Source organism: Erithacus rubecula (genome assembly GCF_903797595.1).
Source record: "Erithacus rubecula genome assembly, chromosome: 15".
In the NCBI taxonomy this organism is placed as follows: domain Eukaryota; kingdom Metazoa; phylum Chordata; class Aves; order Passeriformes; family Muscicapidae; genus Erithacus; species Erithacus rubecula.
The window spans coordinates 5207710-5223160 of record NC_136667.1 but is presented as its reverse complement, the minus strand read 5'-3'; the positions used below and the strand labels follow the sequence as shown (position 1 = coordinate 5223160).

The window sequence follows — 15451 nt, the reverse complement described above, 5'->3', positions numbered from 1 at the left end:
AAATCCCCAGCTGCAGGTTTTGCTGCCTCTGCCTGAGCTGTGAGTGAGGCGTTCATAGCCTGGCATTTCCTGGGGTTCGGGATGAGCCCCCTCAGCCTCGCTGCTCCACCCCAGCCCTCTGCACCCCCCAAGGACAGCCAGGCTCATCTTTCCCGTTTATTAGCAGCTAATGACCCCTCTGTTGGTTTTGAGAAGGATCGCGGGATGTTCGGAGGCTCAGCCTTCCTTAACCCTTTCCCCCCGGGCTGGGACGGCTTTCCGGGTGACCCGGGGGGCGCAGACACTGCGCCTTTGTTCGGCTGCTCCGGCTGCCGGGATATCGGGATATCGCCTTACGAGCCGGGCGCTCCGGCCCCACTCCCGCGTCCAAGAGCAGCAAAGCCCAGCCGGCACCGGGATTATTGTTGGAAGGCCAGGGAGGGCGAGGAGAGGTGTCAGGCTCTGGCAGGGGTGGGATGGACACCCCAGCAGGACCCACCTTGCCTGCTCAGAGCTGCCTTTTCCAGCTGGGATGAAGCTCAGCCCTTGCCATCCCTGGGTCCCCTCAGCCCTCGCTGTGACCCAGCCCCTGCAGGTCCCCCCAGTCTGGCCCTATAAAGTCCATAATTAATGGCCAATCCCATTTTACATCAAGCAGTGGGCTGCCACAGCTCATCCCACATCCTCTCGAGCTGCTCTCATGAGCTGCTCTCTTCCACAGGGATGATCCCACCAGGGCTTTATCCACCCCTCTCCAGACACCAGCTGGGCCATGTCCCCACCTGAGCTCCCCCAGCCCCCAGGAGGAGAGCAGAGCCCCCCACCCAGCCCTTTGGAGTCTCCAGCTCGCTTTTCCTTCTGGCTCAGCTTCCCTCCAAAGACCCCAGAGCCACAGCCAGAGCCAATTTCCAGCAGGAGCCTGGCGCTGGGCTCGCTGGGGAGGATTACACCAGGCTGCAGGAATTAGGGGGGAGCTGGGCTGAAACCAAAGCCTCGCTCAGCCCTTCCCAGCCCAGGGCAGCTCCAAGGCTGGAGGAGATTGCTGGGATGGGAACAGGAGCTGCAGGATGGGAACAGGAGCTCAGCTTGTCCTGGCTCTGCCCAAATCCCATCCCCGAGCTCTGAGTGCTGGCCTTGGGACATGGGACATGACAAAAGTTCAGCCACATCCCTCCCTGGGGCAGGGTGAAGGTGTGGGAGCCTGGATCACACCTCCCCCAGGACACGTCCACCCTGCAGTCACAGTGCCCTTATTCCTCGTGCCCTGAGGAACAGAGTGACCACTGAAATGGGGCAACCTCCCAGCAGGATCCTGGGCTGGCTCAGAGGAGGGAGAACCTCCTCCACAGAGTCCCAGGATTAGTGAGAGGTAGAACAAGCCCCTGTCAGGATCCCAGGATTATTGAAAAGCAGGACAAGCCCCTGTCAGGATCCCAGGATTGCTGAAAAGCAGGACAAGCCCCTGTTGGGATCCCAGGATTGCAGAGAGGCAGAGCCTCTGTCGAGATCCTGGGTTGGCTCAGCAGCAGCTCTCAGGGTGGCCACAGCACTGATATTTCCCATTTTTCTCTCATCCTCCATCAAAAACAAAAGGAAAAGTTCTGTGTTTCATTCAGACCCCTTTCCAGCAGCTGGGGGACCCTGTCCAAGGGTTGTGTTTCAGGAACATTAAAACCTTGCACATAATTAACTGATGTTTGCAGTAGAGCCGTGTTCATTCCTTCTCAACGAACCAAAACCTACAGGATTTATCCTGAAGCTCCCTGTTTCACCAGGACAAAGTTTCCTCCTCATTCCCCCGTGGCTTCCCAGCACACTCCTTTGCCTTTTCCAGCCCAGCCCTTTCTCCACGGTTATCCCAGTGAGTTGCTGGCAAACCCAGGGAGGTCATTCACAGGAGCCTCTGCACATCCCTGCCGGCTGGGATATGACCAAGGAAGAGCTTTTTCAGGATGCTGGAAGCGCTGCCAGGGGAGAAAGGCTGCAAGCATCCCTGCTGGCTCGGGGCCTGCCTGCAGAGGAAAAGCCTTGGCAGCGCGTGACGCTTTTCTCCGAGCACTTGAGCTGCGCTGGGTCCGACTGCGGCGCCTTTGTGCGAGCGGCGCCGGGCCCCTCGGCCCGGATCTGCTGCTGCTCGGGCACAGATGGCAGCCCTGGCACAGGCACGGGGCTGGCACTGGCACAGCAGCACAGGGAGAGCGCTGCAGCCCGACCCGCTGCCTACCAGCATCAGCTGTGCTCTATCCCTCCTCTGCCGCACCCTTCTCCTCCTCCCATCTCATTCAGCACCTAACACCCATCTCCATCCCATCCCTGTCTGCATCACTGTCCCATCCCACCCCATCCCATCCCACCCCATCCCATCCCAGTGACAAACAGCCCCCCAGTGCATTCCCGTTATTGCTCTCATTACGGAGCCCGCGGGACTCGTTGCATTCCACGACAGCCTAATGGATCTTCCAGCCTCCTCTCCCTGGAGCCAGGTGCAGGCAGGCCAGTGGATGCTGCAGAAAGCCTGGCTGTGGGAAAAGCCCAGCCCCTCGACCAGGAAAACCTGTTAGTTATTTTGGATATATTGTAGGGAAAACAAGGATAAACTTCCCAATTTTGGCAGCCACAGCTGGTCCAGCCAAGGTTTATGAACAGGAATTGCTGTCATCCAGCCCCTTCCAGGCTGGGGGGTTCAGATGTTCCCCTTGGAGTGGGAATGTCAGAGGAGGAGGCTGAGTGGGCTGGGAAGGGTGGGTGAGGCCAGGAATGGGCTGCAGCAATGGTAGAATGGGGTGTGATATTGGAAAGGAAATCTGGGTTACATTGTCCTGCTCACCCTCAGCCCTGCTGAGATCCAAGGAATGCAGCCAAGGCTGGGAAGAGCAGAGGCTAAAGGCACTGGTGCTCCAGCTCCATCCCTGCTGCCTCTCAGGCCCAGCTTGTCCACGGATGGGTTCTGCTGCTCAGGGCCTTGAGGGGAGTGGGAAGCTCCAGGGATGACAATTTGGCAGTGCTGGGATTAGGAGGGAGAGGATGGGTGGAACAGGGAGAGCACCCTGTCAGCACCAGTGCCACCAGCACAGCCCCAGCACGTGGAGCTGATGTTCTGAGAATCCTGGGAGTGTCCCTGCCTCGTGCTCCCCCACACCAGAGCTCGTCCTGAGCCCCACAGCAGCCCTGATGTCCCATCTCCAGCTAAGCCTGGTCTCAAACTGGAGCTGGAATTGCTACAGATCCATCATTCCCTGCTCACCTTCCTCCAAGGGGCTTTGAGCTTCCCATTCCTTAACCAGGCCATACAGATCATTCCCATATGGGCTCCCCTTCTGTGGAGGTTCCACCCTGGCTGTAACACACACTGGCACTGCTCCTGCACCTGGAGTGACCCTGCCATCCTCATCCCCCAAACACTCCTGCACCAGGAACACAGACCCCACAGTACCTCAATCCCCCCACATGCTCTTGCACCAGGGACATGGTCACCCCCAGCATCCCAATCCCCCCAAATCCTCCTGCACCAGGGACATGGTGACCCCCAGCATCCCAATCCCCCCCAAATCCTCCTGCACCAGGGACATGGTCACCCCCAGCATCCCAATCCCCCCAAATCCTCCTGCACCAGGGACATGGTGACCCCCAGCATCCCAATCCCCCCAAATCCTCCTGCACCAGGGATATGGTGACCCCCAGCATCCCAATCCCCCCCAAATCCTCCTGCACCAGGGACATGGTCACCCCCAGCATCCCAATCCCCCCAAATCCTCCTGCACCAGGGACATGGTCACCCCCAGCATCCCAATCCCCCCAAATGCTCCAGCTCTGCCGACCTGGCAGCAGCTCCACTCCCGAGTGGGATCCAGCCAAGGGCGAGTTAATAAACTCGACAAAAAGCTCCTTTATGTGAAATAATTAAAATAACTCCTCCAGTCCTGATGGACATCCAAAACCATCAGCAGCTCTGCAGCTTTAATGAACTTTCCAGATCCAGAGGCTCCCGGGTAGGATCCTGCTGATCCCTCACTGCCAGCCAGCCCCTGGGAGCACAGTGGAGCCACCATGTCCCCCTGGGCAAACCAGGGTTTGATGTCCCCTCCCAGCACAGCCAGAGACAAGGGTGCTCCCAAACAAACCTTTCCCAGCACGTGGATTTCTGCAGGATGTGGCACTGGGGTGGGATCAGGAGGGGAAGCAGCTCCAGAGGTCCCTGCCCTATGGGAGCCTCTGTGCAGCTGCCTGGGGACACACAGGGAGCACAGGGGTGACCCGCGGGGCTGGCAGGCTCTGCACCCCCGGCCCGTGCTGGTCCCACCCGGAGCAGCCCCGGCGCCGGGGGGACCCTCCCGCAGCCCCGCTCCCGGCCGGGGGAGGGTTCCAGGAACCTGTTAAAGCACTTTTCCCTCTGCTGGCAAGTCCCAGCATGTTTGGCACTTCCAGTTCTCCCCGCGGGCATCAGGGCCCAGCGAAGCTGTTTAGAATTAAAAGCCTTATTTCATTCCCACTGGGATCAAAGCACGCAGAGAGGGAGGATTTTTAAACCAGCAAACCACATTTGAGCGCGGCTGGTGCAGCCCAGGGCCCCCCCATCTCCATCCCGACCCCCATCCCGGCATTCCCTCACTCCAGCAGGCTCTTGGCATGGTCCTGGAGGTTCTGGTTGTACCCAAGCAGCTCTGAATTACCCCACTGTGCTCCATCCCCAGGGCTCACCTCACCCCTCCAGGTTGGATTCGTTTCCTCCAGCCTCTCTTGGTTGGTGCCTCAGCCCCATCTTAACTCTGAGATCCCATAAACCAGACCCATTCCCTCACATATCCCTGTGTCACCCCAGAATCCAGCACCCACAATTCCTGACAGGACAGCCTGGACTGGAGCAGGTGTGGTTTGCACCAGGCAGGAACTTCATGACTCCCTCCTCTCCTAAAGCATCTCCAAGGTGAGAAGGAGCTGGCCTCACTCCCTGCCTTTCACTGTGCCTGTCTGGAGGAGGCAAATTCCTGCCAGGAATTCCCATCCCTGTCCTGTGCCACCCACCAGCAGCTCCCAACACGCTCTGCCTGCTCTGGAGCACAGGAGCAGCCCCTCAAGCCTGAGAGGAATCCACTGGCTCCCAGGAGCCTCCAGCTGCAGGGACAGAGCCGTGGAAACACAGGATCATTTGGGTTGGAAAAGACCTTTCAGATCACAAGGTCCAACCATATCCATGGAGTCCCGAGTCCATGCTGCAAATATTGGACAAAAATCTCCAAACTTTTCCCGACCAAACCAAAGCCACCAGGACCAGGCAGTGAGGATCTGTCCCAGCCAGCTCTCCCTAGACCCCTTCAGCTCAGGCTGCAGCTTCAAACCTGGGGCAGGAAGAAAGCACACGGGAGACAGCCAGGATTCCATAGGAAAAAAACCCTTTTATTTAACAATATATCAGGTTCCATCACGGCTCCATGGAGTTCAGCTGCCACAGAGCTGTTACCGATGCCGATGATATGCTACTGGGCGGGAGAGCTGGGAGAAGGCGAAAGGAATCAAAACCAGGAACATGACACGAAGAAAGAAAATCTGCGGCGCCGGGAGCGCGGCCGAGGGGATCCCGGAGCCCCCCGGGAGAACAACCAGCACAGGGACAGCGAGGCTGGAGGCAGGACGTGCCCCTGCAGCCCAGGAGGGGCCGGCACAGAGGGGTCCCGGTTCCCAAGCATTCCCGCTCGGCCCCAGCCCCACCCAGCGCCAGGAGCGCCGCGGCTGCGGCGCTGGGCTAAGGGCAGGGCAGGGCGGGCAGGGACACGGGCTGGGGCAGCGCAGCCCCGGCTGGCTGATGGCAGAGCCCTGGGGACAGGGACGGCGCGGATGTGACGCTGTGGGATGTGGAGGTGGCACAGCTCTGAAATGTGGGAGCGCGGGGAGGACGTGCGGGGGCGCGGCGCTGCCGGGATGGAGAGAGACAGGGATGTTCCATCCCTGCTCCAGCACCTGGGAACCTCCCAGGAAGCCTGTGTCGATACAATGCAGGTTCACAGCCCAGCTCCTGGGAGCAACCCTGATGCCTTCCGAGTGCCAAGTGACACTGGAGATGGCTCCAGGGATGGCACCTGCGCTGAGGAGAAGCCACCCCAGCCCAGGCACCAAGAAGAGATGGGGCCATGGTGAGCTGGCAAAATAGGCAACCAGAAAACAGGAATCTGCACCAGGAGCAGCTCCACAGGCCCAGGAAAGCAGAGCAGGATCTCTGGATGTTGCACTGAGTTCTGCATTCCTGTCAGGGATATTCTGGTTAAAGATAAGAAAGCAGATAAATTTGATGCTCCTTTAGGTCACCATGTGCCACCATGTCTCTGCTCATGGCCAGGGCAGGGCTCACAGCTTTGGGAATCACTGGGAGTGAGCCACAGATTCTGGGATGGAATAGAATCCCAGATTCCTGCCTCACTCTGCTTGGAGCCCATCTGATCCTGCATTATATCGAGGGCAGGTCCCCAGTCCCCATCCTGGCAGTTCCCACACTCCAGCACAGCCCACAGGCTCCAGGCTGAGCTCTATGACAATGTTTTACACCCGTTCTTGTGGTTAAAATTTCTTTTTTTTTCATCTTTTTTTTTTAAGTTCTCATTTGTTTTTCTAAGAAAAAGCAACCAGAAAATAATTCGGAGTTTATACAAAACATCTTTACATTATTTCTTCCAAAAAAGACTAGTATTTACACAAACAAAAGGGGGTGGGGGAACAAAAAAAATTTAAAAAAAAAAGGAAAAAATCAACCAAATTTCAATTCTTTCCAAGAAAAGAACCCGAGGGACACACTCTGATCCAGGACCCAGCAGCCCGAGGTGCTCAGCAAAAACCAAGAGTTCTGATTTCACCCTTTCTTCACATATTTACAAGGTTTTGCAGCTGTTCCCAGCAGCAGGAGTGGGACTGATGGAGACCTCAGCTGGGGACAGTCACCATGAGGAAGCCACCAGCACTGTCAGATCAATTTTGGTACAACCTGTGGCCAGACTCTGTCCCTTCTCCACCAAAACCAAACCAAAACTACATCATCCCCCCACCTCCCCCTCTACTGCAGTCACTGTTCCTAACAGATTCCACTGTCACTGTCACCATCACCACTGCCACCACCACCCAGCCAGGGCTCTGCTCACTTCAGGAAACACAGGCTAAGGTTTGGCAGAGGGAAGAGGGAAAGGGGATTTTTTTAAGACACGATTCTCTGGGATTTTCCCATTGGGGAATGGGGGTCCTGGTGGGGGCCAGGATGGGCAGTGGATCCCACAGAGGAGAGAGGGATGGAAGGTGCTACACGGGGAAGCAGTGCTGGGATGGGGAAGGGGGGAGCACCTGCTGGGGTGCATCTCTCCCGAGGGAAGCAGCTGGTTTGGGGCCCTGGAAGCAGAACCACCTCAGGATGCCAAGGGCAGGAGGGGAGCTGGGACACCCCACTAAGCTTCAGCCCAAATTCCTGCCCTAAACAACAAACCCAACAATGTGACACCACAGGATGCTCCCATCCCACTCAGGGCCAAACCCCAGCACAGCAGCTGGGCCACCAGATCCAACTAAGTCACCAGATCCCCCAAGTCACCAGATCCTCCCAGGCCATGGTCCCCTGTCCCTGCTGTGCCCCCGCCCGCTCCTTGTCAAGGCACTTTAGCAGAGCAGCTCCCTCGCTCTTTGGGCACTTCCTAAGGCAGGATTCAGGGCCCTGGGGACAGGGGGAACAGCCCGGGCAGGACAGCCCTGCCACCCACTCCTGCTCCCTGAGCAAAAGCAGCTACTGCTGGAAGGAAAAGAGAGGAAGGGGGGACAGCCCGAGGACAGGCAGTGACAGGGCACTGCCACTGGGCTCACTGACATCAGCCACGGTGCTGGAAGCTCCTCTGCAATGATCCCACCAGCCAGGCTCAGCCCCTTCCAGTTTTGGGCAGGAGATGGGCAAGGCAAGGGCAGGGGAGCCCAGGCTTGGGACCCCTGGGAGGTGGCAGGACAGGGAATGCTCCTGCAGCAGGAGCAGGGCAGGGAACAGGCACAGCAGGTCCTGCTGAGGGGCACTGCATTCTTCAGGTAAACCAGGAGGGTGGAAAAGCCTTTGGCTCAGCTCCCAACCAAGCCAAGCCTGGTGCTCCAGCCTCCTGGGGGCTTCCAGCTCCGAGCACCAGCCTCCTCCTGACACACCCAGCACAAGCTGCAAGGGAACCTTTGTTTTCCAGTTTTCCTTTCCAAGGACAACCACCTGCAGTATGCCCAGCTCAGGAGGGGGCTGCAGCTTCCCCTTGCCACCTCCTACTTTGCTTCCAGCAGGCTCAGCCTCAGACTGAAAGAAAGCCAAAGGCTTTTTTCCACAGTGGGATGCTCCAGAGAGGTCAGGAAAAGCTGTCAGGCCACAGCTGCTCTGCATGGGGCAGGAGCAGCGTCCAGCCCCTCGCGCACTGAACGCTTGAGACAGGGTGGAGATAGAAATTTTTTTTTCTTTCTTTCTTTTTATAAAGAGACTAAAACAAGAGTCAACAGCTACGAACACAAAAGTTTCCAGGGGCAGTGGGGGAACAGGGTCTGCCCCGTGGCCGGCAGGATGATGTGCTGGAAGGAGGTGACGGCGTGTGCCCGGAGGCGGCGGGCCAGAGTCCCGCCCGGAATTCACAAAAATAAAAATGTTACAAAAAAATTAAAATAATTATAATAATAATAATAGTAGTAGTAGTAAATCGGGTTTGCCAGCTTCCTCCCTGCACAGTTGTCTACATCTTGGCACCTTGGCAAAGCATCCTCCTCCTCCTCATCCCCCTGTGCGCTCGCTGCTCCTGGGACCGAGGCCCCGGCGTGGCTCCAGGCTCCGGGACCCCGCAGCGCTGGCGGGCACTTCCTGCAGGGCCCGAGGGGAAATCCCAAACCACAAAGGGGAGGTGGAGTCTCCGGGTTTGCCAACGGCGTCCCGAGCACGGAAAGGCACGGCGCCCGCCCCCCACGGCCGGCCACAGTCTGGAGAAGAAGAGGAGGAGGCTGAAGGCTCACCCTCAAGAGTCTCGGGATTACAAAAGCTGAGAACTACAAAACTAAATACAAAGGGGAGAATCAGCAGGTGAGCGTTGAGCCCTCCGCTCCCGGCGCCGCTCCCCGCGCCGTGCCTGGGGGGGGACGTGTCGCTTCCTCCCTGCGGCGCCGGCCCCGCGCCCGGCGCTCCCGCGCTGCTGCATCGGCCCTGCCCAGGCTGCTCCTCACACCTTGTAGTAAATGTTGGCTGGGCTCTGCGGGGGCATCTCCTGCACGATGTAGACGGGGTGCCCGTAGTCCCCGCTCACCTTCTCGTAGTGCGGGCAGTAGTTGTTCTCTGTAGTCCGTAAGGGGATGATGATGTCGCTGGGCTCCGAGCCCGCGTTCCCGCTGCATTTGGGGCTGGCCAAGGTGCTGAGGGACAAGGCTGCGGCTCGCTGCTGCGTGTGCTTCCGGTGCCGCTTGCGGATCTTGATCAGGAGCACGACGAGGAAGATGATGATGAGGATGAAGATGACGCAGCCGGCGCCGATGGCGGCGAACACGGCCACCTTGGAGCTCAGGAAGCCATCGCTGGGACCTTGGGTCTCCTGGCCGTCCTGGTTGACGGAGCCTGCGAGGCGAGGGGAGATGGGGTCAGAGAGGCAGCCAGATCTGTGCCCTGTCCATGCATGGATCACCCTGGGGAGCAGGGGGATGAGCTGCCCATTGGAGCCCCTCTCTGCCCCACATACTCAGCACAACATTCTCCTGCCATGTTCCCAAGGAGGGGAGCCCCACACCTCCAAGGGGATGGCACTTGCTGCCCACCTTCCCACCCCACACATCTTTGGAAGGACTGGCCAGGACAGGCAGGAGCCCCAGGTATCCACAGAGGGGGCACCATATGCCCTCTTCCCCATCCTGCACCACTGCTCCCCTTCCCATCTCCCAGCCTATGGAGCAGAGTGCTGATCATGCCCAGGTGACACCATTCCAGACATGGGGAGCCTTCCCTCCCCACAACAGACCGGGATGCCCTGGTGAACATGGGCTCTGACACCCAGATTCCCCACAGACTACAATTACTGCCCCCTGGGCTGGGGCAGCCTCAGGGCCTGATCCAGGCAGGAAAGAAGGAGCTTCATCTGATTCCACTTTGCTCTCAGAGGCATCAGGAACTCGGGAAACTACCCTTCAAAGGGCTCTCACACCCGAGGACCTCACCTCCTCCAAGCCCTCTCAGATGTACTGTGAGGAACACATGGGAAGAGAGGAGGAGGAGTGCTGAAAGAACACTTCCCTGCCAAGCTCTGCCAGAAGCTGGGAAAACAAACCCGAGCTGCTCTGCACCCTGGGCTTGGGACAGCAGCAGTACAGCAGAGATGGGCACGACACTCAGGGCAAACCCATCCAGATCTCAGACCCATAGAGTTTGGTATACCTGGCATCCAAGCAACAAACTCAGCTTGGGAGGGCTCCACTGGCCTCATGGCAGTCAGAGCCCCACCCCTCTGCTGGGGATCCCTGAACACCCACCTGGCTTGCCAGGCTCCTCCACTGCTGGGACCTTGCTGCGTGGGCTCTGCGTGACGACCTTCACAGTGTCATCCGACTCCTTGCTCGGCCGACTCGTCGTCAGCTGCTCTGGGATCACTGCATTTGGATCTGGGAAAGGGGAGGGATGGATGAGAAGCCTTGATCAACCTGGAAGGCTTGTTCCCCCCTAGAGAAGCACCCCCAGTCGTCAGCCACTCCCACGGGGCACAGGAGCACTGGGAGATGCCAAGAGCCACAGAGCAAGGCTGAGCTGCTCCAGGGCTTGTGGGAAGCAGGTCCCCACCCTAATTCCCTGGTTTGCTGTTTCACAGCTCCCGTGCGTGGGCTGGGACAGGTTTCTTGCTCGGGCAGCGGGAGGAAGGGAAGGGAAGGGCAGGCAGGAGGCCAAGGCTGCAGCACAGCTTTGCCTGTTTATTATAAATATTGGCCCCGACGTGCAAACACAATAATGAGAAGCAGAATCGGGAGCTGCGCATCCGATTCGGGGCCAAAACGAGCCCAGGGCATTGCTGGGGCTGGAAGCAGATTGGGATGGAGGTGGGGGGGAGCAGGAGCTCCAGGAGAAGACCCTGTTGGTGATATCCTTGGTGTCCCATTGCCACCAGAGACCCCACAGCCTGGTGGCCTCCACAGCTAAGAGCCACCAAGACCAATCCTTGATGCCTGGCCAGCTACAATCCCCTCTTGGATGCCTGGGAAGTCACAGGGCTCGTGGGTCCTGTGCCCAGCTCACTTCCTGCTGGGATAAGGCCCACGAGGTAACCAGGAACAATCACTCCCTTTCAACCCCAGTGCTCTGCACATGCGCCATGCTGGCAAGAGAAAAAAGGCAGGAAGAAAGATCCTAAAAATGAAATTCTGCTGAACTAACCCAGGAGTGCTCCCAGGAACAGCTGCCCTGGCCTCAGTTTCCTGGAAATTTTTAACTCCCACATCCCCCAGAGGAACAGGGACTGTTCAGGGGACAGGAGGAGACCCCAGGGAAGAGGAGGACTCACCCTGCCCCACTTTCATGACAATCTTCATGGAGCGTGTCTGGCAGACCCCTCCCTCCCGGTTCTCCAGCCCATCCAGCGTGCCGTTGGAAGTGGCTGCAAGAAAACAGAGGCAATGTTAGACAGGCTCCTAGGAGCTGGAAGGGCACTGCTGGGCAGCTCTTTGCTGTTCCCTGGCATTACTGTGCAGGTCTCCATTGTCCCCTGGCACCTCCTACCCCAGGGATTCACTCCTGACCCCCCCATTACAGCCACATCTTCACACCCCAATCCGGAGCTCACCGAATTCCCAGCTCCTGCCCCTTCCAAAGCTGCCTGCAGCAGTGAGGACATGATCCCTGCAGCTTCCTCTCACTGCCACATCCACACAAGTGAGCCATTCTCCACGCCTGCACCCTCCTCCCCCTTTAATTCCTGGATAATTTCCTTTGCTCCTGGTGCAGAATGGGAACACTTGCATATGCACAGTTTAAATTATACATCTCTAATTACACCCTGTGCCTCGGTGAAGAATGTAAACTCAGAGCCCCAGTGGGCTCTGGGGGCTCTAATTGCAGGGCAGAAGTCACTTAAATTCACATTAGCTTTTCGCTGGAGCCAGCACTGAGTTTTCAGCCCTTGGATCCCATGGGAGCACAGGGAAGGTCCCCCATCCTCTGGCCCTCTGTGAGGCTCAGGGCAAGGGGGGACACAAGAGAGAATAAACAAAGCATGAGGATTTTAGGATTAAGCACCTAAATGGAAGATTCTGCTAAACAGACTCAAAAAACTGGTTTCTGACCCCCCCAGGGTCAGATGTGGCCACTGTGCCTGTCATGGAGACAGGACGGTTCCCACCCCATTAAATCACAAATCATCCCAGTGCTCCACCAAATCCAACCACAGGGATCAATTCACCCAGGGAAGCAGGGAAACCCAGGAGGAGTTCAGCAACAGCTAGGGGAAGGCAATGTGATGGAGAATCAGGGAGTCCAGGGATAATTTTCCAGACACAAGGCAGGACTTGGCCAGCACAGTGCAGCCAACACCTCCCTGAGCTCAAGGCCAAAGCTCAGCCTTGGGGTTTCAGGTTCCCTGTGCAGCCTGCAAAAGCAGGTCTGGGAGGGCAGGTGACTGACAGAAATTTGGGATGAATCCACTGGACCCTGCTGGGTGCTGGTGAGGAGACAGGAAGAGGCTGGAGCACAGAGCAAGGTCATGTTTCCACATTGCCCTTCCCACAGCAGGAGGCTGGGTGCCTCCAGGAGCTGGGATACTCTGCAAAGCACACCCAGATCCTGCTCTGAGTCCATCAGCTCCTTCCAAACACCTCTGTGCAATCAAGGCTCTCGCCTGAAACCCCAGCAAATGTTTTCCTAATCAGAAAGTCCTTGGGCCATTTGCTGAGTTATCACCTCTCCTGCAGGGGGTCCCCCCTGCCAGCAGCTCCTGGGATGGAGCTGGGATGGAGCATCCAGCTGTGATGGAGCACCCAGCTGGGAGCACTGTCATCAGCGAGCCGGGAATGTGGAGAAACGCCCCTCGAGCCTGCACGAGTTCTCTGGAATCCAAACAGGATGGACCTCAGCTCAGCCTCCCCATAAAAACACATCAGGAGTCAACTCCAGCACAAAGCTCGGCAGCCCAGTTCTCCCAGGCTGGAGGCACCGGTTTGGGGGTGGAATCAGCAGATACATCCCAGCTCACAGCCCTGAAGCAGCTCCTTGAACAGTTTCCCAGCTTCCAGATCCATGCCATGGGTTGTTGCATCTTGAAGAGATTCATCCGTTGAGGGAGAAGGCAGCAGTCTGTAAAAGCCAGTCCCTGTGAGGCCTCACGAGGTCTGATTTATAAATAATTAACTAATTATAACAAAATGAGGTAACAAGCAAGCGTGGTTCAAGTGGGGGAAACCAGAAGATCCCACAAAGGCAGCAGTTCCTCCAAATAACTGTGGAGACATTCCATCCACATACAACAAAAATATTACAGGTCCAAAGAGGACAGAGGGGGCAGCTGGAGCCACAGGGATGGACGAAGGGACACAGCTGAGCATCCTTCTTCCCACCCCACACTTGGACACAAAGTTTCTTCTTGTTCAGCCGTGGAAAAGATGAGGGAGAAAGTAGCTTTGAGAGGGAACCAAGTGGAAAAATGAAGCAGTTGCTTGAGGCAAAAAAAAAGGAAAAACGTTTGTAAAACCCACAGTGATGGTCTTGGAATGGCCTCTGGAAACAAGGACATGAACTTCCACATTCTGTGTAAATCCACAACGGGCTGGAGAGAAGCTGGATGCTCCACACAGCTGGCTGGACTTCCAAAAGTCAAAATCCTAAATCCCCAAATCCATGCAAATGGTGCAGAGTCCAGAGAGTTCAGTGTGCACACGGAGGACAGGGTGATGTGAGAGCAGCAGGTCCTTGATCCATTGGGAAAGGCTCCTCCAGCACAATTCCCTGTGAAGCTCAGTGATGAAGAGCTGCTCCTCCTGCTCTGTTTCCTGCTTTCCCAGCAGAAGGCTCCAGGTTCAGCTCAGCCCAGCTCCAGTGGATCCAGACTGGGATCCAGGTGGCACTTGATGAGTTCCCCAGGTGCCTGTGCCACTCACTGCCATGGTTAGGGTGAGCCATGGTGACACCACCAATCCTCAGCAGATGGAATCCAGAGTCAGCAACCCACAGAGGAAAATGTTAAATCCACAGTGGCTGCAGGAAAGCTGGGGGAGCCCCGAGCTGCAGAGAGGCAGCTGCAGGACAGCAGCAGCAGGCAGAGCTGTGACACGACAAAGGAAGCCAGGCAGGGAGCTGGGAATACCCATGGAATAAGAAATGGCAGGTCTCAAACAGCACTGTCACCTCCCCATGCCACACCAGCAAGACTCAATCCTGCCAGCCCCAGCAACACTGAGGTACAGGAGCATTTTGCATTTTCCTGTCCTATTCCAGTTTGGATGGATTCACAGGTTGGCTGTAGTGGGAGAGCAAAAATAACCTCTGGCCAGTGACTTGCAAAGGCCACTCCCAGCCCGGAGAGCCATCAGATGCCTCTGCCCTAATGGAGCATTAAGCCCCGGGCTGCTGAGTGATGAGGATTTAACAGTGATACCATTAACCATGTAATTGCTTGTCAATTTAGAGGAGATGCTCAGCCACCACGGAAGCCAGGCAGGAGCTCCACTCCTGGAATCCCACAGGCCCATCCAGCCTGGTGACACACACCACAGAGCTGGGACAGATGGCTGAGACCCCCAACAACCCCACGGTGCCGTCTGCAGCCAGCAATGCCATGTGCTGTCCCTGCTGCCTCCCCAGCGCCAGCACTCGGTGTCACCAGAGCTTTTCTCCCTCCCTTAAAAATATTTCAAAGGAGAACTAGGGTTTTGGCAGATGGGAGACGCTGGAAGTAATACCTGGCAAGAGATGAAGGCAAGGGTCTCTTAAATGGTCAGCCTTGGCCAGAGCGAGATGTTTGGTTTCTCTGCTGGATTCCCTCTAGCAGGGCTGCGTTATGATTTGGGCCCCAAAGCACAATTAATGTGCTGAGACTGTAGCGAATCCAAGTCTCTTTCCTTTTATTGCTCTTAATCACTCTTCCATCTGTGCAGCTCAGCCCTGCTCCAGCCCCAGCCAGGCACGGCGTGGCCGCAGCCCGGCCCCATCCCCACCACCCCCTCACCCCTAAACCTGCCCAAGGTTCTTGTGTCCATCACTTCAGGAGAGGTGGCAGCATCCCACAGTGCCCACGGCCTGACCCCAACAGGACTGACTCTGGCAAGGGGCAGCTGATGCAGGGCAGCCTCAGCCCAGCCTGGACACCCTTGGGCTTTCAGCCCCTCCTGGCACAGGTGAAGTCCCTACAGGTCACCCTGGATTGTGCCTCCCACATCTCTGACACTGCCAGAGATCCCTGCAGGAATCCACCAGCACACTGCAGTCCAAAGAAAACCCCAGCTCCTGCCACCTCCCCTCTCCAGATGTTCCAAGCTGTTT

The 15451-nt window shown here is 57.3% G+C and overlaps 2 protein-coding genes across 2 annotated transcripts in view; both read right to left on the bottom strand.

The window, feature by feature from the left end:
• The window catches only part of LOC306808570 (SAP30-binding protein-like), a 261475-nt gene that overhangs the window by 140498 nt on the left and 105526 nt on the right, over positions 1-15451 (bottom strand). The gene's annotated exons all lie outside the window — the stretch shown is intronic.
• The window catches only part of EFNB1 (ephrin B1), a 46901-nt gene continuing 37984 nt past the window's right edge, over positions 6535-15451 (bottom strand). The window contains exons 3-5 of the mRNA XM_079319259.1: positions 11487-11579; positions 10468-10596; positions 6535-9562 (exon numbers count right to left, since the gene is read on the bottom strand). Coding sequence (XP_079175385.1) covers positions 9174-9562; positions 10468-10596; positions 11487-11579 — 611 coding nt within the window. The 3' untranslated portion in view covers positions 6535-9173. The remainder of the gene's footprint in view (positions 9563-10467; positions 10597-11486; positions 11580-15451) is intronic.